The sequence below is a fragment of the Aspergillus sydowii genome, assembly GCF_001890705.1.
Source record: "Aspergillus sydowii CBS 593.65 unplaced genomic scaffold ASPSYscaffold_4, whole genome shotgun sequence".
Lineage (NCBI taxonomy): Eukaryota > Fungi > Ascomycota > Eurotiomycetes > Eurotiales > Aspergillaceae > Aspergillus > Aspergillus sydowii.
This window is the reverse complement of record NW_024467862.1, coordinates 1,736,242-1,759,668: the sequence shown is the minus strand read 5'-3', so window position 1 is coordinate 1,759,668 and position 23,427 is coordinate 1,736,242. Positions and strand designations below refer to the sequence as shown.

At 49.5% G+C, this 23,427-nt stretch overlaps 13 protein-coding genes across 13 annotated transcripts; 3 read left to right on the top strand and 10 right to left on the bottom strand.

Moving 5' to 3' along the window:
- Positions 1 to 284: 284 nt before the first annotated feature.
- Positions 285 to 1,270, bottom strand: ASPSYDRAFT_44371 (RNA recognition motif domain-containing protein). The gene is made up of 4 exons (XM_040846841.1): positions 822 to 1,270; positions 689 to 761; positions 508 to 614; positions 285 to 403 (listed from the first exon to the last, which is right to left on the bottom strand). Exons 1-4 carry the CDS (start codon positions 839 to 841, stop codon positions 352 to 354), a joined length of 252 nt encoding a protein of 83 aa, XP_040703774.1. The 5' UTR covers positions 842 to 1,270; the 3' UTR covers positions 285 to 351.
- A 230-nt stretch (positions 1,271 to 1,500) lies between these two features.
- ASPSYDRAFT_44370 (uncharacterized protein) lies at positions 1,501 to 1,950 on the bottom strand. Its single transcript, XM_040846840.1, has one exon. The coding sequence runs from the start codon at positions 1,909 to 1,911 to the stop codon at positions 1,654 to 1,656; it is 258 nt and encodes an 85-aa protein (XP_040703773.1). The 5' UTR covers positions 1,912 to 1,950; the 3' UTR covers positions 1,501 to 1,653.
- A 2,361-nt stretch (positions 1,951 to 4,311) lies between these two features.
- On the top strand, positions 4,312 to 5,817 carry ASPSYDRAFT_78251 (uncharacterized protein; the record flags this gene model as incomplete). Its single annotated transcript, XM_040850943.1, has 2 exons — positions 4,312 to 5,627; positions 5,685 to 5,817. The coding sequence occupies exons 1-2, from the start codon at positions 4,447 to 4,449 to the stop codon at positions 5,815 to 5,817; spliced, it is 1,314 nt and encodes a 437-aa protein (XP_040703772.1). The 5' UTR covers positions 4,312 to 4,446.
- Positions 5,818 to 6,142: 325 nt separating this feature from the next.
- Positions 6,143 to 7,690, bottom strand: ASPSYDRAFT_88856 (uncharacterized protein; the record flags this gene model as incomplete). The annotated part of the gene is made up of 8 exons (XM_040852074.1): positions 6,143 to 6,313; positions 6,393 to 7,072; positions 7,147 to 7,161; positions 7,225 to 7,275; positions 7,335 to 7,364; positions 7,420 to 7,461; positions 7,523 to 7,555; positions 7,615 to 7,690. 8 exons carry the CDS (start codon positions 7,688 to 7,690, stop codon positions 6,143 to 6,145), a joined length of 1,098 nt encoding a protein of 365 aa, XP_040703771.1.
- A 318-nt stretch (positions 7,691 to 8,008) lies between these two features.
- ASPSYDRAFT_44367 (uncharacterized protein) lies at positions 8,009 to 9,238 on the bottom strand. The gene has a single exon (XM_040846839.1). It carries the CDS (start codon positions 9,151 to 9,153, stop codon positions 8,386 to 8,388), a length of 768 nt encoding a protein of 255 aa, XP_040703770.1. The 5' UTR covers positions 9,154 to 9,238; the 3' UTR covers positions 8,009 to 8,385.
- Positions 9,239 to 9,582: 344 nt separating this feature from the next.
- ASPSYDRAFT_44365 (uncharacterized protein) lies at positions 9,583 to 10,534 on the bottom strand. Its single transcript, XM_040846838.1, has 6 exons — positions 10,460 to 10,534; positions 10,346 to 10,402; positions 10,264 to 10,279; positions 10,086 to 10,211; positions 9,736 to 9,948; positions 9,583 to 9,662 (listed from the first exon to the last, which is right to left on the bottom strand). The coding sequence occupies exons 1-6, from the start codon at positions 10,460 to 10,462 to the stop codon at positions 9,628 to 9,630; spliced, it is 450 nt and encodes a 149-aa protein (XP_040703769.1). The 5' UTR covers positions 10,463 to 10,534; the 3' UTR covers positions 9,583 to 9,627.
- A 741-nt stretch (positions 10,535 to 11,275) lies between these two features.
- Positions 11,276 to 14,296, top strand: ASPSYDRAFT_57453 (putative DNA repair protein Rad4; the record flags this gene model as incomplete). Its single annotated transcript, XM_040849371.1, has 4 exons — positions 11,276 to 11,842; positions 11,921 to 12,097; positions 12,144 to 12,489; positions 12,534 to 14,296. 4 exons carry the CDS (start codon positions 11,276 to 11,278, stop codon positions 14,294 to 14,296), a joined length of 2,853 nt encoding a protein of 950 aa, XP_040703768.1.
- Positions 14,297 to 14,479: 183 nt separating this feature from the next.
- On the bottom strand, positions 14,480 to 15,344 carry ASPSYDRAFT_30780 (putative 2-deoxy-D-gluconate 3-dehydrogenase; the record flags this gene model as incomplete). Its single annotated transcript, XM_040844814.1, has 2 exons — positions 14,480 to 15,148; positions 15,213 to 15,344. 2 exons carry the CDS (start codon positions 15,342 to 15,344, stop codon positions 14,480 to 14,482), a joined length of 801 nt encoding a protein of 266 aa, XP_040703767.1.
- A 666-nt stretch (positions 15,345 to 16,010) lies between these two features.
- On the bottom strand, positions 16,011 to 18,135 carry ASPSYDRAFT_78248 (MDR family MFS transporter; the record flags this gene model as incomplete). The annotated part of the gene is made up of 6 exons (XM_040850942.1): positions 17,859 to 18,135; positions 17,492 to 17,803; positions 16,922 to 17,433; positions 16,546 to 16,867; positions 16,346 to 16,488; positions 16,011 to 16,199 (listed from the first exon to the last, which is right to left on the bottom strand). The coding sequence occupies exons 1-6, from the start codon at positions 18,007 to 18,009 to the stop codon at positions 16,011 to 16,013; spliced, it is 1,629 nt and encodes a 542-aa protein (XP_040703766.1). The 5' UTR covers positions 18,010 to 18,135.
- A 194-nt stretch (positions 18,136 to 18,329) lies between these two features.
- Positions 18,330 to 18,528, bottom strand: ASPSYDRAFT_44359 (uncharacterized protein). The gene has a single exon (XM_040846837.1). It carries the CDS (start codon positions 18,503 to 18,505, stop codon positions 18,341 to 18,343), a length of 165 nt encoding a protein of 54 aa, XP_040703765.1. The 5' UTR covers positions 18,506 to 18,528; the 3' UTR covers positions 18,330 to 18,340.
- A 151-nt stretch (positions 18,529 to 18,679) lies between these two features.
- ASPSYDRAFT_88850 (uncharacterized protein) lies at positions 18,680 to 19,454 on the top strand (the record flags this gene model as incomplete). Its single annotated transcript, XM_040852073.1, has 2 exons — positions 18,680 to 19,344; positions 19,412 to 19,454. 2 exons carry the CDS (start codon positions 18,680 to 18,682, stop codon positions 19,452 to 19,454), a joined length of 708 nt encoding a protein of 235 aa, XP_040703764.1.
- Positions 19,455 to 20,592: 1,138 nt separating this feature from the next.
- On the bottom strand, positions 20,593 to 21,700 carry ASPSYDRAFT_88849 (sulfotransferase family protein; the record flags this gene model as incomplete). Its single annotated transcript, XM_040852072.1, has 4 exons — positions 20,593 to 20,970; positions 21,070 to 21,243; positions 21,356 to 21,531; positions 21,586 to 21,700. The coding sequence occupies 4 exons, from the start codon at positions 21,698 to 21,700 to the stop codon at positions 20,593 to 20,595; spliced, it is 843 nt and encodes a 280-aa protein (XP_040703763.1).
- A 367-nt stretch (positions 21,701 to 22,067) lies between these two features.
- On the bottom strand, positions 22,068 to 23,322 carry ASPSYDRAFT_57449 (glycoside hydrolase family 16 protein; the record flags this gene model as incomplete). Its single annotated transcript, XM_040849370.1, has 3 exons — positions 22,068 to 22,412; positions 22,464 to 22,917; positions 22,982 to 23,322. The coding sequence occupies 3 exons, from the start codon at positions 23,320 to 23,322 to the stop codon at positions 22,068 to 22,070; spliced, it is 1,140 nt and encodes a 379-aa protein (XP_040703762.1).
- Positions 23,323 to 23,427: the final 105 nt, after the last annotated feature.

The following is a 23,427-nucleotide window of genomic DNA, read 5'->3' as shown; positions in this document are numbered from 1 at the left end:
TGTTGATTGACTAGGTCGTAGAGAACACAATATAGTCACTCTATATACAGCTATATATCTTATGTACTATTTACACTACAAGTCTGAATATAAGCAGTCTACTTGTATAGCGAGGAATAGCACGGAATTAAAATAGAGCGAGCATATCAACATGCAGATAGGGTATACGATGCATCTATCATAGTAACAGCTACCGAAGACAGGAACAATTCGGTACTTATGTAACGGAGTACCTCAGTAGTAAATATGCCATCGCCCTGCACCACCACAGCATAACGGTATTACCAGGCAAAGCAAAGTCAGGACTCTCCAGCCTCACGCTTTCCGCTCAAGTCGTCCACAAATCGAGATTTACCGACGACCACCATCAGCCTTGTTCACCCTGATACGTCTACCCTCTAGGCTGAAACCGCACACAAATCATTGTCAGTATACTGGAACCTCTATCAAGCACAACAAGTGCGAAAAGCAGACGAAGGATAAGCTTTTTTTTTTTTTTTTACTTACTCTTGCTCATTCAAACCGTTCATCGCTCCTTCCGCCTCCGCTTCATTGGAGAATGTGACGAATCCAAAGCCACGACTGCGGCCGGTTTCGCGGTCCGACATGACGATCTGCTGCTGTTAGTATGGGGGAACTAGAATTGTACGTAGTAGATGAGCAGGTAGCGCATCAGGATATAACATACAGCGTCAACAACAGTGCCGAATTCGGAGAAGACGTGTCTGAGTGTTTCGGTGTTGGTTCCCCATGAGAGGTTGCTATCCCAAATATCAATTAACTGTCAACTTTATCAAGTGGACATGCGAAAATAAACGTACCCGACGTAGAGCTTCGACATGATGGCGGATTTTTGGAGGGAAGAGAGGGTGAGAAAGGAAGAAAAGGAGGAAAAAAGAAAAAGTGAAAATATTCAAGCAGAGGGGTGATAGCGGGGTAATGCTGGTATTTATTCCACACCCCCCTTACTACAAGTAGTTACTCCCGTACGGTATTCATGGAACGCAGCTCAGCCAGCCCAGTCACCACCACGGCAGCAGCACCACGGATACTGCAGCACAGCTCGCTTCCCTGTTTGGCAGCATGGCCCACGATCACTCCATCGCACCATCAGAACACATGCAGCTGCCCCAATCGACGTTTGCAGAGCACGGATCCTGACACGTTAGCGAACTCTATCTGTGTTCCAGTCTGTGATGGATCTTAGGCATGCCGCATAAGAGGAGCCTGGAGGTCTGGAAGAGCAAAGATCCCCCTCGGAAAGGGCCCAGCATGGTCAATCATATTTGATTAGGCGTCAAAGTGGAGGGCGCGATCTCTGACTGTGAGGACCTTATGCGAGTGAGCAGCCAATACGGGATCGTGTTCATGGGCCGAAGCGTGCCCCGCTATCTTGAGGCTACTTGCTAGGGCCTTGCCATAATTTTTATCTTTTATTCAGTTCCTTCAACCACCATCTAACTTCTACAGAGATATCTCTACTTACGCTAACTGAGTCTCAGCCCTAGCATCAGCATTCTAGCCCCGTTATTCGCACCAACCCTATCCTCTCCCTCGTCAAGCGTTTTCATTAATTCTTCGTGGTATGGCCCAAGAATGGGTATACTCGAGCGTCCCAACGTTTCCATGGAAGCCCGGGTATGTGACTTAACCTCACGCTTGAACTTCGCCGTGTTCTGTTATAGATCGGCTAAGCAATCCGACCTGATGATCTGTGTGCTTGAGCAGGTGGATTAACGGGAGCGAGCAATTTCCCTCGTCTAGGTCTTCGCAGAATCTCTTTTTCGATACACGGGGATTCTTCACGCCCAGCTTATTGATCCCAAACTTTGGCTCGACAGGCTTACCGGACTGCAGCCCGGTTAACATGAAAATCGCCAGACCCTGATTGATTTCCTGATTCTTCTCCATGCTGATTATATCAGCGATATCTGCAGGTCAAGGTTCCTCTTAGACATGCCTTTATACCAGGAATAAACCCTACAAGCTGTCCCAAAAGTACGCATGGTCGAAGGCCGCCGCACATCCAACAATACGCTCAGAAACCGTATCAGCATATCCTCAGTGAACATAGTGACCCAGACGTGTGGTACATCCTTGGAATTCGAGCTCCTTTTCGTGTATTTTCTCAGCCTTACACGGGCGCTTCAAATTCTCCGTGAAGTCGACACTCGCTTTCATAGCTTCGGCTTTGGTCTTGGATGTGTACATCGGTAGATGCTGAAGTTATCCTCGGGGCGAGTTGTCAAATCTATTTGGATCAATGCGCTCGGCATATGGCATGAGCCCAGCCACCGTGCCGATTTCGACTGACCGTACATGAGCGCTGCCTTACCTGCAGTTTCTGGTGTTGGTTGGAATAGCAGCGCCGGATTGATTGCAGAGTATGCGCGGGACAAGGAAATATATTTATCATCGGGTAAAGGTAATGAGTGGCGGTCTACGATAACTACCTACATATTACAGTCCACAGTACGTGACTACCCTAGGCCCCATGACCTTGGATAAAGCCATCTTTTTGAGGTATTCGGGACGATCTCCACGCTGTGACAAAAGTCTTCATGTTTCTGTAACCAAACAAGTGCAAATACCCGATTGCGTATCACCAAGAGATTGGATCGCCCGCTACTCCCAGGCCCAGAGTCCCGCAACTTGTGAAGGTGTGGTTCTTGTTAAAGGTGATGAGACATATCCCTATCACGGCACAAGCAGAATTCTTCAATGAGCACATTCTGGCAAGTCTATAGTCTTTCTAAATCTTCAGCACTCCGATCGTACAGTGGATAACCCCACGAAACTGTAATTGCATTGTGCTCCTTGTACGCCAGGTCAAGTTAGGCGCGCCGCGTGCCACAGCCGGGGAATACACAAGTTTCATATTCGCAGGCGCCATGCCCCTTCATAAGTCATCAAACTCGCTAAGAATTGCCGAAGGATAGGGGGTGGTCATTGTGATGCAGACCATGCGTCACATGGCGTTCCCAATATGCGGTAAGGACCGGGTACTGTACAAATCAGAGATGCGCCGTGCAGGAGAGACACCTGGATCGTTGATACGAAACCACATAGAATATGCAATTCCGCTGATGGTGGGAGCAAAGTGTGCTACTTGCTAGTATTTGTAGACATAGATAGGTATCAGATTGAATTCGATCTCTAAATCTACAACATTGATATCCAGTTGAGCGTATTGCGTTACCTATAGGACTCCTGATTGCTCCCTTGGAACCATCAGATGTCCAGAAACTTAACCCTAACATTGACTCGAAACAGGTGCACCTTCCTTGAGTAGGCCCCAACAAGTGCTCCCCATAAGGAAGGTGCGATGGCTACCCGACCCGGCCCAGCTTCAGAAGGAAGGACCATAGTTGCTCTTGCCAATCCAAAAATATCGGGTTGTCCATCGCACCTTCCTAGGGATAACAGTGGTACTATAGCTCCCAACATGGCAAGTGCAACGACAAACCTGGAAAGAGCGACCAGAGAGCACTCTTAGTTGCTGAGCAACGAATGTGCCTTTCATCTATACTCCGTTCGAGGGCTGTACTTTCCCCCTTTTTCTTTCTACAAGGGTTGCTCCTTCCGACTGGCAATCAGTTTTGTTAAGGAAGGTGCGAAGAGACTACCAGTATAAAGTCTGCTATTATAGGACCGACTTGATACGGCCCAGCCCGAATTTCGGGTATTTACCTTTGTCGGTACATTTATGTCGTACTGCTCTCGGAGCAAGGAAAGTCACGGCCACGAGGGTAACGGCTATCTACCTCTGATGAGCGGTCACACTGTGCACATGACTGTCATTTACAGGGTGCTGAGGGAGTACTGGTTTAGACCTTTGGAAGCTCTTTATAAACTACGAATAATGTAGGTACCACATCCAAGACACCAACTCCGCAACGCAGCTACCAGCAAGGTGCAATGCTCAAACTTACCCATGATATTTACATTGCAAATATCGCCGAGCGTTGTACATTCTCTACATAGCCGTTGGTGTGACTCCAGATGGACCTCGAGCTTTGGTGTGCGTTGTTGGACGTGCCAGTACCGCTCAAGGCTGGAGGAATCTGAGATGAAGAATGGATTATCTAGTAGTCTGGCCAGTTCTACATGGCCTGGGTTTCTTTTCAAAACAATGGTAAGGCGCGACTATATAGGGATATCAGAGCAGACTAGCTCGTAACGTCAAAAGCCGTTATTGTGTTCTGTCCCTGGTGACACAGTAGGACTCGCGTCCTGGGGTAGATTCTCAACGGTCATGCGATGGCAGATTTTGAACTGGGCCGTCGTGAAGGCAGGGCATTCTTTAGTTTGCGCCGCATGTGATGTTAATTTAAGCAGACTAAAGACGTCGGAGTTTTCCATGCAAAACCTACATACTCATCACTGCCCATTTCTCAATCGGCGCGTCATCAACAACCATTCGCTTGGATATCCGAACCCAACACAATGAACAAACCACCGCAGGAGAACGGCACCAGCCATGAGTCCAAGTCCACCCCCATTCCCCCATTCGATGCTCTAAGCAAATACCTCTCCCTCCCCATAAACGACCAAGAACAATGGTGGCATCAAACCGGCTCGCTGTTAGGCCGAATGCTACAATCCGCCCAATACCCACTCGACGAGCAATACCAGTACCTCACATTCTTTGAAAGACAAGTCTCCCCCCGTCTAGGTCCCTACCCAGCTCGATTCCGCTCCAGCGTCACAGTCAGCGGGCAGCCCATCGAACTCAGCGTGAACTACCAGCAGCGCGGGGACACGCGGCCCATCGTGCGCATCGGGTTCGAAGCGATGGATTCATACTCTGGTAGCAGTGCCATAGACCCGTTTAATCAACTCCCGGCCTCGGATGTCATCAGGGGGCTATCGAGACTAGGACTGAAGGGGTTCGACCCTCACCTATTTACTTATTTCGGGTTCAGACATACCCTCACCGAGGAAGAGAAAGCGCGGCTAGCAGACCCTGAGCTAGCCAGCAGGGTCCATTTAAAATCGCAGTACGGATTCGGAATCGATTTGAAGAACGGGAGTGTCGTTGTGAAGGGATATACCTTCCCGGGGCTGAAGGCAATAGCATCCGGCCAGAGCATGAGCGCGCTGATAACCGACTCGATCAGCCAGCTTCAACCGCCCAAGGCAAACTGCGTCGACGCCTGGGAAGCTGTAAAGAGCTACTTGACTGAGACGGATGGGTTCAACGAGTTCCATGTTTGGTCTTGGGACTACGTCGACCCCTCGATGTCCCGGCTCAAGTTCTACTCGGTATCTCCCGAGTTCACATGGCGCAAGGTCGAGGAAGTCTGGACGTTGAATAAACGCATTGCAGAGGATCCCGCTAATATCGAGGGCCTGAAGCATCTCCGTCAGCTATGGGATATTATCCAGCCTAGCGATTCGAAGAGAGAAGTGTTAGAGGACCGTCCGGCGCATCTTAGGCAGCACGAGACGCCGCTGCTGTGGAACTATGAAATGACGCCGGGGAGTCCGATCCCATGTGCTAAGCCGTATATCTCGCTGCATGGGATTAATGATCTAGCCTGTGTTGAAAACTTGGCTAGGTTCTTTGAGGTTGTTGGGTGGAAGGATTTGGCTGCTTCTTACCCTGGAATTGTCAAGGCGTACTTGTCTGTCTTCCCACATCCCTAGCTCATTATTCAGTGCTAACAAAGAGATACTTTCAGTCCGGAGCACGATCTGGCAAAGACATCGCATCTTGTAATGTGGGTGTCGTATGCGTATTCGGAAAAGACGGGGGTTTACCTGAGCGTCTATTATCATTCTTCTGGTGATGTGCCGGTCTCTTCTCTACCTTAAGTCTAATCGGTGTGTAATTTGAAAGATTTTACAGTTACTACTCACGAGGTGGCAATATGCTGTGAGAATAGTGAATAAAACATTGAATTTTGATTGCCATCTTCTGTCCTAGCCAGCAGAAGAACAAGACAGGTCCAACTCGCCAAAGAATTCCCAAGCCACACCTCATTATGCAACCAAGAGAATCTTACCAGACGTGTTTCTCCTACCATTCAGTAAAATAAAATTGACAGTTAAATTTAGAAAAAAAAAAGCGAGTTGAGCATAAGAACCTCCGCTCACGAGGATGAACTAGTCATCTGTCATCCAGTATCGGAAGACTTAGTTAGAATTCCCCTAAGCAGTTGGGAGGTTGGCAGAAGTGCTCATAGCAGCAGTGCTTGCCATTGCCGCACTTCTTGGGACACTTGTTTTTGGGCTTTCGCTTCTCGTTGCGGCCTGAAAGTTCGTCGAGGACGTCGACGGCGGCGCGTGCTTCAAGGTACCAGTAGTCATCCTGTATAGGGAGAAAGGGAAGTGTCAGTCAAGTTTCCTAGGGAGATGGGATAAAATTGATATGAATGGGATAGACTTACATCCTCCGCAACGACATCACGAGCAGCCAGGTTCATGCTGCCGTCTGCGAGCTTGCGGGCGACGGTGCACCAGTGGCTCACACAGAACGATCCAACACCGCAGTCTTCATGGGAGTTGCATTCGCCGAGAAAATCGCCAAGGTCACGGACGGCCTTGCGGCTGACGGAGCATCGGTAGTTGGTGCTGAAGGAGCCGGCAGGACAGTCCTCGTGGGTGTTGCATTCAGGCTCCCTGTTATCTTCAAGGTCACGGCCGACAGAGCACTTATTCTCGATGCAGAAGGACCCCACGACGCAGTCCTCATTCTGGGTGCACTCGAAATCGCGGCCAACGGAGCACTTCCTGTTCACGCAGAAAGAGCCGACGCCACAGTCACCGTCTCGGATGCAGTCCTCTGCAGCATGTTCGAAATCACGGCCCACGGAACACTGGTTGTTGACGCAGAAAGAGCCCACGACGCAATCGGTGTCCTGAGTGCACTCGAAATCGCGTCCGACGCTGCATCGGTTCCCCACGCAGAAAGAGCCGATGGCACAGTCCTCGTGTCTGGTGCATTGCTCTCCCTCATTCGCTAGATCGCGGCCGACGCTGCACTTACTCTCGATGCAGAATGAACCAACGACGCAGTCATCGTCTTTGTTGCAGTGGTCATTGTATCCGACATCACCACGGCGTTCGTCTGGACCGAGGGGCTGGGTTAGTATCGGGGCCTACGGGGGCATTGCGTTGTGGGATAGGGAAGTGCTTGCTCACTTTCAGGGAATCCATCTATGCCGGCGTGTCCTGTCAGTATCCAGAATGGCTGTAGTGTAAGATGCAGGAGTTACTCACCAGAGTCATCCTCGTTGACCGTAGAGGGCTGGCCGCCAACGATATTCGGGCCTAGGCAGATGGTTAGTTAGTTGGATACTGAAATGAATCTGACATGAATAGCAACATACCGCCATTCACGCGTGCAGGGCGAATGCCACCTAGAGCAAGGTTGTTAGGATCAGGAATGCAAGAGTTGTATCAACGGGTACTCACCACCAATACCACCAACAATAGGGTTAACGGTGTTCCAGCGACCTATATCAGACAGGGCTGTTAGAAATAGAACGGGATGGGGCCAATATAAACAGGCACTTACCACCAATAGGCCTGGGCAGGGAAGCCTTGGCGTCTGTACAAAACAAGATTGTTAGGGCAGAAACAGGGAGTAATGGTAAGAAGACAACGCACCACGAGAAGCGACACCAGGTGCCGCAATTACACCGGTGACCATTATGGCCACGTAGGCAAGATGAGAGACGTGCATTTTGGTTAAGAGTGGAAGACAGTGATCAAGGAATCTTGAATCAGTATGCTGGGGGGGACGATGAAAGCAGCCAGGGAGTATGGTGGGGAGGAGAGGAAGAATGAAAGCGATGGAAACTGTGCGAGCGTGCATTTATAGATAAAAAGGAGAGACATAATTAGAGTCTTTCACTGCAATAACGAAGATATTCATCGGATATCAAGTGTTATGCTGCCCCGGGTCTGCACGTGCCTGGGTAGGGCTGCAAAGTGAAGAAGATACCAGTCTATTGGCTAGAGATGCTGTATTCATGCGCAGTTATTCATATAAAAATATTCGATCAGATTCTACTGTAGATCAGCTACCTCATTATTGCCTCTGTTCACAGTGAAGTCTGGCTATAAACACGGTAATTGGTCAAAGTGCGTGCTATTCACAATCCTGGGAAGTTGAGACTTCTCACCCCATTTATCTCCACATTCAAATGTAACATGGAGATGGGGGAGGGAAATATGCAGGGTGGCGAAGTCGATATAGTTGCATGGTGAGTCCATCCAGGCCTGGAGTTTGATAAACCCAAACTGTGAATTTCACTCCAGCGGGTGTTTCCAGGAAGAGAGCTTTGGATAACATTACCAAGGGGCTGCTTCAGATCCTGAAATGCTATTGTTACTGTCTATTACAAGAATTTGTATGCATCCCAAATATTTTACAAACTAAACAGGACCCCATCCCACACCAAGGAAGCAAACGACGAGAAGAACCGCGCCGAGCCTATTCAGTCCAAGCCTCCCACTACCTGATGTGCCAGTCGGCGTTTCCAGGTCTTCATCAATAGAAGAAGATGGGGATAATTCAGTAGTCGAAGACACCTCCGTCCCTGACGGAGTCGACGCCGCCGCCGTTTCTAAGGGAGCACTTGTTGTAGTAGTCGTGGTCGTGGTTGTCATAGTGGGAGTCCCATCCGCAGTCTCCGTCGTATGCTCTACATAAGCAGTAGCATAGTCATCCACCTCCATCCAATGCGTAAACAGGTCATCAGAGTGACTCTCATAAGTCCAGTAGGTCGGCCAATCCTGCAACCAGGTTCCAGTCGGCGTCGACGAGAACGAAGTAGGCGCTGGATTCCCCTTAACAGTCACGGTGTCGCAATAAACACCTCCGTCCAGAGGCTTCCCGCCATCACTCAGACACATGAAGAAGTCGGACCACTCGAACGGGTTACTCTCGTTCTTCGCGGCAAATGCTGGGTCGACCTGGCAGAGGGTGGCACAGGTCACCGGGTAAGCTGGGTCATCGGGGGACGTTGGCGAGGTGATGTTGTAGACGGGTCCCGAGCAGCACTGAGCCAGGCGAGACGCGTTTTCGGGGCCTACTGGTGGTGTTTTGCAAATGAATCCTGGGAGGTTGTCTGGCCATTCTGAGACGGCCCCGTTGTAGACCGCATTGAAGGTAACATAGCCCGAACAGCGGTTGGAGTCCATTTTTACTGACGCTTTGATGCTGAAAAAAAATTTATTTCAGAAAGCACAACTTTTAACTTGAATCCTTTGCTCTTCTGCCCACTTGAAGCCCGTTGGAATTTTTTTTCGCTTTACCGTCAGCCGCCACGGTCAGGTGATTCTGGCTAGACCTGCCCCTGTAAAAACAAGACATGACTCGGAAAATAAACTAAAACAAGGAAACGAAAGTTTATTTGCTTAAGTCTTCAGACGGAACTGACAAGTTGGTTGTTGTCGCGCTATTGAATTAACATAACGTTTCCCTTGTACTACGCTTCGGGTGATGGAATGGGAAGTTTGGATCATGAAATATATATTTCCTCAGAACAACCAACGCCTAATTGGACTAAATTATTTAATTGGCTCTACTAGAGGAGATTATAACGAATGAATTAAGACGTATAGCAGAAACCCAGCGGCAAACCATCATCATTTAACTATTTACCCATCAAGTCCTCAGTTCTGCGACATCAACCTCACAAATTCCTGGTCTTCGAGAAGGGAAAATCATCAGCCTGAATCCATACAACATAAAGGAAGCGTGTAAATATTAGATATACTCACAATCAATACTTCCATCGCCATTAACATCCGCCAGCTTTAACATCTCATCGACATCCGCATCCGTAACATCGTCTCCGATAGACGTCAACACCTTCCGGAGCTCATCCGCACTGATCGTGCCGTTCTTGTCCTGGTCGAAGACTTCAAAGGCCCCGCGGAGCTCTGCTTCAGGGTCTGAGTCTTTGACTTTACGAGACATCATGACGAGGAATTCTAGCAACGCATTAGTGCATGGTAGATGTATAACGTGCAAAGGGAGGCTTCTCGGAGCAGAAGTGCTCTGGGGAAAAAAAAAAAAAAGTAAAAAAAAGTAAAAATAAATAAAAATAAAATGAGGATAAAAAACAAACCATCAAAATCAATAGTCCCAGTTCGGTCCAAATCCAGCTCATCGACCATATCCTTCAACTCGGTCTCGGTAGGATTCTGGCCGAGAGAGCGCATGACTTCGCCAAGTTCCTCGGCAGATATATCTCCTAGGAATGAAGTTAATAGACGTCACAGGATATCTAGCCGCCGAAGTCTGACCGTTTCCATCTTTATCCTGTATTAAACGGATGAAAAGTCAGTATGGACCTGGATAGGGGCAGATTACCCCGCGGAGCCTTACGAAGATCTTGAAGACGTCCCTGTACTGGGAGATTTGGTCTTCGCTAAGCGTGGCGGCCTGGGGGAGTTAGAAAGTCGAGATCTGTATTCAGGGCGTTGTTTGTTTTGAATATACCATTGTTTAGAGACGCTCTGCGATGGTCTTTGTGATGGGGCGGGGTTGCGGTGACGGAGATCGGGTTGATGGATGGGGAGTTGAACGATGGATGCACGGCCGCCCGCCAAGACAAGATTGTACATCGCGAGCTTTGTCATATACAAGACCCAATTATTATAGGTGTCATGATATTTAGGAAGGGATTTATGAACAGGGTTTAAGTTAAGTCCTGCAACATGAATATAAAGTAGAAGGACTAGAGGTACAGTTCAATGGTATGACTTTATAATCTTGGTATGAAAAGTGCATGTTGATTTCGGAAACATGAGTCCGGAAAGGAAGATATGAAGTCAAACACAAAAAGCAAACGGAGTCCGGTTGGAGTATACAGAGGTAGAATTTAACGTTTGATTTGAAGGCTGTACAGAATACAGCCGAGAGGCACTACAAGCCCTAGTAACTAAGCATCACAATAAGGTTGAGCCAGTGTATTCGCTTATAGACACCTCTATATCCTAGAACATTTTCCAGTGATGACCAGATACTGAATGACGCCCTTAACAGCTTTCAATGATGGCGTGTTCAACATCGTATGGTGTTTACAGGGCTGAGTAGAAGACAAAACAGGCAACTGCCCGATTGGGAAACTGACACAATTACATCATTGAGAATGCACGTGATCTGACTCACTTATGTTGGAGGTCGCGTCCTCGATCTTTCATTATACAAACACAAACGCCTCTGATATAGGCCATCGACAATCTTGTCTTCCGTGTCGCTGCCAGTCAAGTCGGGGTACGTCGTTCTCCATGCTGCGACGCAATCGGGTCCACGATGTCGTCCCGGACGCGCCCCGGTCCTTTTGCAACACGCGCAGCTCCCCGCAGCAGTCGCCGGTCCAGACGACAAGATGACGACGAGATACCGGAGGTCTACAGAGAGATGCTAGCTGAGGCCGATGCACGGGAAACTGGCTCCTCCGATAATAGCAGACCGGCGAAGCGGTTCAAGCCCGCGGGATACAGAGCGACGTCAGCGCAGGCGCAGCTCGCGGATCGAGAAACACAAGATGCCTTGGATATCGAAGAACGTGCGGCTAAGAAGCCGCAGACTGTATATAATTCACCGTCAGAGTCAGAAGAATCGGATATGGAATGGGAAGAAGTCGATATCCAACAGTCTTCTTTTCCGGGCCCCTCAAGTGCTGTTTCTGTTTCAAATGACGCGCCGCTTCAGATCACCCTGGGTCAGCAGGAGGAGCGGACGCGACGGGTCATCCGGCGCAAGCCTGTAACGGCAGCTGAGAAGAAACTCAGGCTTGATATTCATAAAACGCATCTGCTCTGTTTGCTGGGCCATGTTCAGCGGCGTAATCTGTGGTGCAACGATGAGGAAGTACAGGTGCGTTGCATCCATCCTCTTTTGGATCTTTCAGGTGTATAATTGTTGTAGGACTCCCTTAAGAAGATATTGTCAAAGCATATAAGGGCGCAACTAAACCCACCGGAGAACAAAGCGCAGCATACTAGATCAGCTATGTTTCTCGACGGCCTCAACCAGGCTGGGGATGTATTCACCAAGAGATTCAAGATCACAAAGCCTGGGATGCGGCGTGCTCATTGGGCTTATGACTCTGATTCTCTGAAGAGGAAAACAGTAATACTTCCAGCTCCTCCAACTGGACACTACTGATATGCTATAGGAGGACATTATGTCAGATGCCGAAGTATTTCTCTCAAAGGAAGATTTCCAGAAACAGGCAAAGACACTGCAAGGCTCTCGCGACTTCGGTGCTCAGTTGTTTTGCGCACTTCTGCGCTCTGTTGCGGTGGAGGCCAGGCTGGTGTGCTCTCTCCAGCCGCTGTCATTCTCAGGGACAATGGAACCCCCGCCGAAGCCGGAGCCTCAACCGATCGTCATATCGTCTGACAATTCTGAATCATTAACCGATGGACAAGCAAAGTCGGATACTGCAAAGCCGTCCCCTATTAGGCGTCTTGGTCGGCCCACATTCAAACCAACCAGACCGCACAATACTTTCCCTGCCAGTACGTAGAACGAGCTTTTGCAAAGCAATACTAATGCCTTCCAGGACCGGCACCAAGTCAATCATCATATCCGGTATTTTGGATAGAGGCATTCAACGAGGCCTTTCAGAAATGGGTAGTAATTGACCCAATGGTGACGAGGACGTTGGCGAAACCACATAGGCTTGAGCCACCCGCAGCTGATCCGTATAATCATCTCAGTTATGTTGTTGCATTTGAAGAGGACGCTTCGGCGAGAGATGTTACAAGACGTTATACGAAGGCTTTCAACGCAAAAGTTCGCAAACTCCGCATTGAATCGACCAAGGATGGCGAAGCGTGGTGGAAAAGAGTGCTTCAGTACTTTGAAAGGCCATTCTTAGAGGACCGCGATGAACTTGAAATTGGGGAGTTGACGGCAAAGACAGCTTCTGAGCCAATGCCACGGAACGTGCAAGACTTTAAAGACCATCCTGTCTACGCGCTAGAGCGGCATCTCCGTCGCAATGAGATTATATTTCCGAAACGTGTCACAGGACAGGTTAGCCTTGGGAAGGCAGGAGCTAAGGGACAGACAGAACCGGTGTATCGCCGGTCTGATGTCCACACCCTTCGAAGTGCGAGTAAGTGGTATCGACTTGGTCGGGATATTAAAATGGGCGAGCATGCCTTAAAGCGTATATCAGCGAAAAACAAAGGAATAAGCCTGGACGATGAGGAAGAGCCCGAGGAAACAGCTTTATACGCACATTTTCAAACAGAATTGTACAAGCCGCCACCTGTCGTCGGGGGGAAGGTCCCAAAGAACGCTTACGGAAATCTGGATATTTACGTCCCAAGCATGGTGCCCCCTGGAGGGGTCCACATAAGGCACTTGAATGCTGCATATGCTGCACGTACTTTGGGAATTGACTACGCAGATGCTGTTACTGGATTCAACTTTAAAGGACGCCATGGCACAGCCGTCCTGCAAGGAGTAGTAATCGCGGTTGAATACCATGAAGCGGTCCAAGAGGTCCTGAAATGCCTTGAGGAAGAGAAAGTGCGAAATGAGCTTGAGGAACGGTCTACCCAGGTCCTTCGCACATGGAAGCATTTTCTGTTGAAACTTCGGATTGCCGAGCGAGTCAAAGGCTACGCCGTTGAAGGCGAAGCTGATGACGAAGCGAGCGGTCTCGAGAAAAGTGAAGAGCCAGAAGAGATGGGCGGTGGATTCTTTCCTGAGGCTGATGCCGAAATAGCAACTCCGCCTCAGCCTAAGGGAGAAGCAGAAAAGTATGCTTCTCAAGATGAAGATATGGGCGGTGGGTTTCTCCCCGAGTCTGATGAGGAAACGGCCTCCCCTCTCCACCGGGAGCAACCCGGAGTTGTCCATGGAAACCGTTCTCACGATGACGTTGATGATCTTGCTGGCGGGTTTGTTCCCGAGGATGAAGGTGTATCCGGAAGAATACCTGAAAGAGCTCCGAATCGGCCTACTAGGGCAACTACACAGTCCAGATATAGTCTTATTGTCGTGCCTAGCAATACACAAGATGTATCTATGGCGGACCAACGCCCTGCCATCGAACAAGCTGACGAAGACCACGCTCCTGTTGAACCCGGGGCGCCGGGCACGTCAATCGAAGAGCCAATTACGGTAGCGTCGTCGGTCAACGACTCTGCCTCTGCAAGTGTCGAAATACTCTCCCGAGCTCCTTCGCAGGCGCAGTCGCGTACTCAGTCCGTGGAGGTTATATCTGAGCATTCTGAAGATGACAAGGGCTCGCTACTGTCAGAAGATCCCGATGACGAGGATGCGGTTCCTGAGTGGCTGATGTCGGATTGAGCATTGCTGCAGTCACTTCAACTAAGATGTTAAACCTTGTATACCCACTGTACGGTTGTACATTAAGTCACACCAAACATTCGAAAGACCTACAAGAAAAAAACAATGTAGTAATAAAAATGTATACACCTAATCCGACAATCTATTTACAGGACGCAAAACAGAGGAACTCGAGAGGCCACTTTACCTCCCCATCCACCCTCCGTCAACCGTAACCAACTCCCCACTCACATACGAACTCGCCTCGCTGGCCAAAAAGACAACCGGTCCCTTGAAGTCCTCTGGCTTCCCCCACCTGCCCGCCGGAATGCGCGCCATGATTCCCGCATNGCGGTTATTATCATTGATCAACGCAACATTCATATCTGTATCAATATACCCCGGCGCAATGGCATTTACATTAATCCCCTTCCCAACCCACTCATTACTCAACGCCTTGGTCAACTGCGCAACACCACCCTTACTCGCCGCATACGCGGGCACCGTAATCCCACCCTGATACGAGAGCAGCGAGGCAACATTGATAATCGACCCCTTCTTGCGGCCATTCACAAAAGACCCCTCCGGCTGGGAGAGGATATAAGCGCCGAACTCGCGGCAAAGCGTGAACACGCTTGTGAGGTTCACATTCAGGACCTCGTCCCAGTCCTCGTCTGGGAATTTCTCCGACGGGTGGCGCCGCTGGATGCCCGCGCAGTTTAGCAGGATGGTGGGGTTGTGGCCCTGCGAGACGAGTGTGGGGATGATGGACTTCACGGAGGACCGGTCGGAGAGTTCGGCTGTGTGGATTGTGGCTTTGCGCTTTAGGGTGTTGGTTATGTGGTCGCGGGTGCTGGTGTTTGAGGCGTCTCTCTTTTTTTCGTCACAACTGGGTTAGTTGTCATGTTGTAAGAGTAAGAGGAGAGGAAATGACTACCTGGACGAGGATAATATCTGCGCCGGCTTCAGCGAGGGCAATTGCCATTGCGGCGCCAATGCCGCGCGTCCCGCCAGTGATGAGGGCGGTCTTGCCCTGGAGAGAGAAGAGGGAGGGGATTGAGTCTGCCATTTTTAATTTTTTGGGTTTGAATTGTGGTTAGAGATTGGAAATTGATGGAGGGGCGAGTGCTATATATCTAGAGGAGGGTTGCGGGGCATCCAAATTGGGATGTTTCCATTGCCGACAAAGCCCGGTCTCCCCGCATCGGCTATTGGGCGGCGGGTCGGCGATTATCCGGTCGACAGGGGCATATCATATGCCGGGGAAGTATATAATGAGGGCTGCGATATGGATTGAACCTTGCTATGCATTTACAGAACTCCGGTATGTATATCCCGTACAGGTCGTAGAATCTAATCCGCAACCTGAGGAGCTTTCGAACATCCACCGGTCCTTTTCCTTGCAATCGGATAAATCTCCACACCCACAGAGCCGTGGATGGGGAGCCCCAGTATCGAAACACTTCTTAAGATGGGCACAAGGCAATCTTATTCAAATCACCGATCCAGTCTATCAATTCTAGCCCAATACTAACTATTCACCATCTGACGTCTAAAAGACCACTTCCACTTTTCTTCCCTTTCCACTGCCTAGATCCACTTACCAAATACCTACTACGCTGTACTTCAACATTCCCATGTATAAGTCCTGGTTCTCTGCATCATATGCACCAATTTTAACCCCAGCGTCGCTAGTTCCATCAACAGCGAGGTGGGCGAGGAGAGAGGGAGAAAATCAATTCTCTGCTCTCTTCAACCCGCGGCCCCTCGCGAACATCGCTGCCAGTGTCGCAACGCAGCCAAACGCAGCGCTAGCGGCAAACGCCATGCGAATGCCACCATAGTATACCTCCCTTGCTGCGAGTTGGACCTCCGGGTCGAGGTCGTAGATTGCACTAACGGAGTGGCGGATCTCATCAATTACCTATTTTTAGGGCGAAAAGATGGATGGTGAGCGGGTTGTTACATTAAAATATATGGGTGGAACAGGGGTATACGTGACTAAGGAGGGAGAAGAGAGGTGGAGAGATGAGATGAGGTGCATGGTTGGAGAGACGGGAGGAGTGGTACTTTCCATTTATTCGGTACTCCGCGCAATGCCCCAGGCAATGAGCGCACAAGTTCATTTTGTACAATTGTCGACGTTATGGCGACGCCGTAGACTGTTCCAAGCGAGCGGATGAGGTAGACGGTCGAGGCGGAGACTGCATGATCTATAACACAGTTAGTTACCATCTTACCATAACTGGTCCAGGGGAACTGGCACATACCGTCGTGTCCAAAAGCTGCCAAAAAGGTAAACAGAATAGCCGGATAAACAATGCCTTGACCCAAATTTGCAGGAACCACATAGACAAAGTACTTCCACTCGGCATCGTAGAACTGCAATGCCATGACGAGAAGATTTCCCACAAACATCAGTCCTGCACCGACGCGCATTAGATGGCTCAGCTTCCCGTATCGCGACATGATGATACCTGAGACGAGGCCGCCGACGGGGGTTGCGAAGGAGGGGACGACCAGGCGAGCGCCAGCCTTGGATGCACTATCAAGGAGGACGACTTGAAAGAAGAGGGGGAGATTGAACAGGAACTATTCTCTTGTCAGGCACTGAGGATGCAGTGAAGATGGAGTAATAGAACATACAGCATATGCAGACATTCCAACGCAGACGTTCGCGATCTGTGTCGAAACAGGAAGAATACCGTGGAGCATTCGCAGAGGTATAACCGGGATCGCGGTCGTTTTGGCCTCGACAAGAAGGAATGCTCCCAACAGAACGACACTCCCAACTAGCGACGAAATAACCCAGATGTTAGTCCAGGGAAGTTCATTGCCCCCAAGACTTAATCCGACGAGTTGCACCGAGAGGCCAAGGATAAGAAGAAGGGCGCCAGTGAGATCAACCTGCTTCCAGACACTCAGTCCGACTGCAACGGGCGACTTTTCTCTTTTGGGGATAACAATGCGTCCAACGATCAGCGCGAAGATAGACACTGGAACCTGCAGGAGAAAGCACCATCTCCATCCTATCGTATTTGCGATTGAGCCGCCAAGAGACGCGCCGCAGATGGATCCAAATCCGTGAAGGACGTTCTGGGCGGCCTGGTACATTCCACGGCGCTGGAAGGGGATCATGTCGGAGTTGATGATCGTTGCTATTAGTTGCATCAGTATTTGTCCCCTGGCAGACAGTATCACTGTGAAGATACATACCCATTGTCATCAAACCACCACCGCCGATACCAGTCAATGCGCGCATGAGATTCAAGAAAATCACGTCTTTCGCAACAGCGCACCCGAGACATCCCAGGAGGAAAGATATCGTTGAGGTGAAGAAACAGGTGCGACGGCCGAAGATATCGGAAAAGCGGCCGTACAGAGGCTGAAACGCGGTGCTTGTGATCAAGTACGAAGTGGTGAGCCAGGAGGAGGTATTCGCGGCGTTGAATTCCGAGCTGATCAGGGCGTATGTGGAGGCCGTGATTGTGCCGTCGAAACCAGAGAGGAAGACATTTGCAAAGATTGCTGCAGTACTGTTAGATGTGCGAATTAACATGGGACGAGGTGGTTGTCGACGCACCGACTTCAATCCAGATGAAGCCTACGGGCGGTTTCCACGAGTCTGGATCGGAGGCCAACAATGGCTGTTCCTGTTCGTGTTCCTGTTCCTGATCGCTACCTTCGAGATCGAGGTGCGCTTCATGGGCGGAGGCGGTTGTTCCGTAGCTCATTTTGCCGACAATTCTAGTGTTCCTTGAGAGTCTCTCCAGAATGAACCACGGTTGAAATTGGCCGATATATGAAGGAAAGACGGTGGAAGTCGGGCTCCGAATGGGGAAAGACGGCGGATGGCGGGGTGGTTGTTATCGCCCGAGAACAGTTTTCACTTTTCAGCGTCTTATCGGTGGCATCATCGGCGCTCCGGTTGTGCTCATTTGCTCGTCTGCTCTTACTGGCGCGTTCCCCTGGGATCTCCACTCTTACCACCACCAACTGCCAGCCCTAAGATCGGGCAAGTATCTCTCAATATCTCTCAATCTGGTGGTTTATGGGAGAATAATATCAGCGTTGTTGTTGACCTGCGCCTGCAGAACCACTTGCCTTTAACCCCTGATCGCCGGGCATTATCATGAATCGCGAATTCCCGCTGAGAATAAAATATGCAGGTTCACCAGAAGTGATGATATCTGGTAGGTCCTGATCGAGTCCGACGCTGCAGCACCACATCGTCTGGGAACACAAGCCTGCGATCAGACGTGGTCTCATTTCAGATATCACATCTGAAATTCCAATATTTATTAACGCGTCAATATCCGCGCGAGAATGCCTTCAATTATGGATCCACCAGCAAATAGCCCATAGCTCATAGCAGTCGCATACTTGCAGTTTCTGCCCCGCAACATGCTCGCAACACGCTCCCCATCTACAGATTACAACGGCATCGGCAGCGCCATACTCGCAGTAACGGTTTTGGGCTTATCATTGTCCGGACTGGCAGTGGGACTGCGTGTTGGAGCAAGGCGGATCAAACACGTACCCCTTGGGATAGACGACTGGCTCATCATTCTGGGTACAATATCTTACTTTGGCTACTGCGCCAACGCCGTAGTATGTGTTTACACGTTGGGAGGTGGACAGGTCGATCATGACGGCCGCGATACCCATCGAAAATACATCCAGTACATGCAGTCACTATACGCCTCTAGCCCTCTATACATTATTACTGCCACCCCGATAAAGCTGTCGGTGTGCTTCCTCTACTGTCGTCTGTTTTCCGTGCAGTACTTCCGTCGTACAATCCAGATCACCATTGCTCTCTGTCTTCTATGGTTTGTGGCTGGGGTTATAACCACTATATCGTATTGCAGGCCGATCCATTATTTCTGGGATAAATCCGTGAATGGAGGACATTGCTTCCAGTTCTTTGCTCACTTTGCTGTCTTTGGAGTGGCGAGTGTTGGTATTGACACGGTCATTATTGCAATATCGATAGCTGCGGCCGTGGGACTGAATATGAGTTTGCGGAAACGAGTAGTCATGGCCGCTGCTTTCTTGCTCAGTACTTTGTCAGTACCTACCTTTTATTCCCTTCGTTTACCAGGCCTGCGACAAAAGATGCTAATCATCCGATAGTATGCTCGTGGACATTGCGAATAGTCTACTCATCTCTCGATGATGCACGTAAGTATTAGATCAGAGCGGCCTTGGGAACTTGTCTAATATGTACACTGCTTGTTAGCACGAGAATTACTCTGCTCCATTATCAACCTTGGCATTTCAAGCATTTGCGCCAGTCTACCAACATACCCTGCCTTATTTGTTAAACTCGGAGAATTGTTCACTATATTGCACAGTCAACTGACCGACAGCCGGCATGACAAGACCAGTATGAATAATACGGGCCTGAGTGGGCATACAAGGAGTATTTACAGAAGTCGAGGGGAGCACCAATTGGCAATGAACCGTGCCACTAGAGACATCCACCCCATGATGCGGATCTCAATTGACAACCTGGAGGGAGAGGGATCAGGAATCATGATCCAAAAGGAGATTGGCTTTGGATATTGACAATATTTCTCTATATATATATTATGCAGCAGTCACTCCGAGGTCTTCCGCTCATTGGTAACATTTATCTATAGAGACTGGGTTATGATGTGATTTATGTCTCTGATCAGTATGATCACTTACACAGCATTTGATAGTGCCAGCCCAGTTGATGATCGGACTGAATGATGGGATTTGCCTATCACAACTGCGCTCCTGTGAAACAAACAACCAATTCACAGAGAGATGCCATCGCCATTACTCTCCGAAATTGGATGTTCAGATCACACCAGTGTCTGATATCGTCCTGGATGGCAACTGGCACTTGCTTTTTTCATATTCAGGTCTCCAGCGATGGACGATAACAAACATCTCTGGGAGTAGGGATTGCGAAGCAGGTGTGATATCCATACATGAAGCTGATGACCCTCCGAGCTGTGGCACAAATCAAATTGAGGGTTCCTTGGTGGGAGGGTGCCGAAGAGCCCTATCCTAGGAAGGACGAGCATTTGAAGGACTAACCATCCACAGATCTATGCTTTATTATACCATGCGCCGAATGATGAGAGCACGGTCAATATATTGACAATCAACTACTGCCTGCAGGGATATGGCTTTTGCGGTTTCGAGGGGTGTTTTTAGGGGGTGGGCTTTTAGGACGAGGTTCCGATTTTGTATCCCTTAACATCATGCACTGGAATAGAAGATGTCAATCTTGAGTAAATTCAGATGTTATAACTATAGTACTAGGAGTATCTATATAAAACCTACTGCAAAGGCAGGGTCCACCACCAAAACACCTCACTAACAACCCAAAACACTCCAACTGCCAACAAAACCGGCATGCCCAGCTCTACAACCCTCTTCCAAAACATCAGTTTCAGATACTGCGCAATGAAATTCCCCTCGTTCACCCTGGGGAATGGCGTTGCCGGAACCTCTTTACCCAGAAAATCACACAGCGGCCTCCATCCATCTTTCACCGAGAACTCGAATACCTCTCTTCCGCGCTGCAGTGCGGCGCCTCGCACATGTGCGTTGTGCGCGACATATCCGGCTACGAGACGGTCTAGGTCCTTTGGGACCCCGTCTGTCCAGACGGTGAGTGCGGAGCGGATGAGTTTTAGGGCTGGGCGGGTATATTTCTAGTGATCATCCATTAACTAGCATCAGCACGTATACAAGTATTATTATGTTGGAGTCGGCTAGGGTGGTCTGTGGTAGGTATATCTGTAAGTACGTACCCAATCAAACAATGCCAGAAGCTTCAATCGCTTCATCCTGAGAATGGCATACAGACTGCGCTGCATGAATGGGACCCAGCTTTCTGGATCGCGCGTTGTCAGGATTATCTTCGCATCCGGATATACATCCATCAGTTCTTCGACGAAAAGCGTACAGGGGAAGTCGGTGACGGCCTAATACTCAGTTAGTCCATGACTCCATATGCACGATGCAGCATGCAGCAAGCATCCAAGGCCTAGGGCTAGGTAGGATATCTATGAGGGTGGGTAGTTGGTGAAATCATACATCGTACCGCCAAAGCATGAGATCAAAGTGTCTCCTCCTCAGTACCTTCCCATATCCAAGGCACTTCAAATTGATAGCTTTATTCCAGTATAGTAGCGAGTCGTTGCGGAAATCCAGGCAGCACTCGGTCATATGGTAGCAGGTGTATCCGAGTTCGTTGAGAGCGGTGCAGAGGGCTGGACATGGTTAGTACATCCGCCAATAGTTGAGAAATTCGAGGGTTTATCTACATAAGGTTCCTGTTCGAGACATTCCTAAAGCGAGGACTTTCATCGGTTTCTGTCGTCTGAAGGGTGGTTTCATCGGGGGGTAGTTGGCAGCGGGGAAAGGGGCGTTTGCAGCCATTGTAGCTGTATAGGTGGCTCGAGGATACGAGGGATGATTCTTCGCGACATGAGAAATGGAGCTGAGGTTGATTAACGAGAGGTGTACACAATGGACAGAGTGCCTGGTATACAAGACAAGCTGTGGGAATCTCAACAAAGCGAAAGCAACAAAGAACAAACAACTCCCTTTATACCAGATTGTTTCAGCAACGGTCATAATTATAGAATCACCAAAAACAGACAAAATTGGTTATTGATTCATTTGCAGTCCACATACTAAACATTAAGGTATCTATGTATCGTACAAAAGCCAGGGTATCCAACCAACACCTCGAATTCCGAAAGACAACGGATTTTCCAACAGACAGCAGAATAGAGTCACTAAATCAGTTCGCTTGGTAGACATTAAACTCGCCAAACTCCCAATACGCCTGCTTAAAGCTTTCCGGATTCTTCGCCACATAAACCGGACAGTCGCCAGGGCAGCCCCACTGGTCCGTATACACATCAGGACTGCCACCCCAGGAACCGCAAAGGTCGATATTCGCAATGATGCTCTGGTTCTTAAAATGAGATGGAATATCGCAGTTCGTGTTGGGGAAATCTGCCAATGCCGTCCCCCAGCTTGACGGGTCCGGAGAATTGCTCCCATTCCCTATATCGGATGGGATCTCATCCCGAGGGAAAAACCACCCTCTTATACCTGCCTGGCGCAGTTCAAGGGCGTAAATCTGGTAACCTTGTTAGTAGCAGCTGATAAATTTCAAAATAGAGAGACGTACACCACCGCCGTTGTCATTCAACTCCTGCCCATAACTCGCTGTAGATCCCTGAACACCACATCCGGCGTTTGCATTCGTGCTATTATCGCAGGTCTTGTATGTCGCGTCGCCTGTTTGCTTGCGTCGCACATCCATATTACACCCCGAAGTTGTGTGCAGGGTGATTGCGTTCCCATCAGTTCCGTTATTGGTTGTCTCCAGCACATCGATCTCCCCATTATCTGGCCAGTTGTAGCCATCTGTTAGCCAGAGGGCTGGCCAGGTGCCGCACCCGTATGGAGTGTGGATGATATCAAAGATGAAAAGGCCGGTATCGTAGGATTTCTTAGACTCTATGCGAACAGAGTTCCGACCCTTGATGACGTCCTTTGTCGTTGAGTCAACTCTAAGTATTGCCGATGATTCAGTAGCAAAGGTAAGGTTTAGTTGCTGTGCTGCGATTCTATCGACATATCTGCAGAGTTGTTAGTAGGAAGTAAACAAGATACAGCAGAGTAAACAACGGTCGCAACACATACTGAACAAACCCGTTCGTCGGGTCCTCATCTGAAAAATAATCAAACTGATCAAAGAACGAAGGCCCCGAATAATTATCGACGAGATGGTAATCTAGCGGCGCATAATCCGGATACCGGCGTGCTTTTGAGCCCTCGACGGCGCCGACAATAATACCGATGATGGCTGCGACGCAGATAATCCCAGCAATCAGTTTCTTGCGCAGCGACCACCCGCGTGGATCGTACCATGCGTGCTGGGGCGGCCCTGTTGAGCTCGTTGCTTGCCTGTCTATCTCGCGCGGGATGGGGTGGAGGCCGATGTTCTCGTCCCCGTATGACTTGGGGAAGTGCGTCTCGGCCATGGTGGTTAATGGATAAACAGAGACGGCAGATAGCGATAAAAGAGGCCGGGGATGTTGTGAGCAAGGGATGCAAAGGAGAAGCTGGAATGGAATGGACGATGTTGT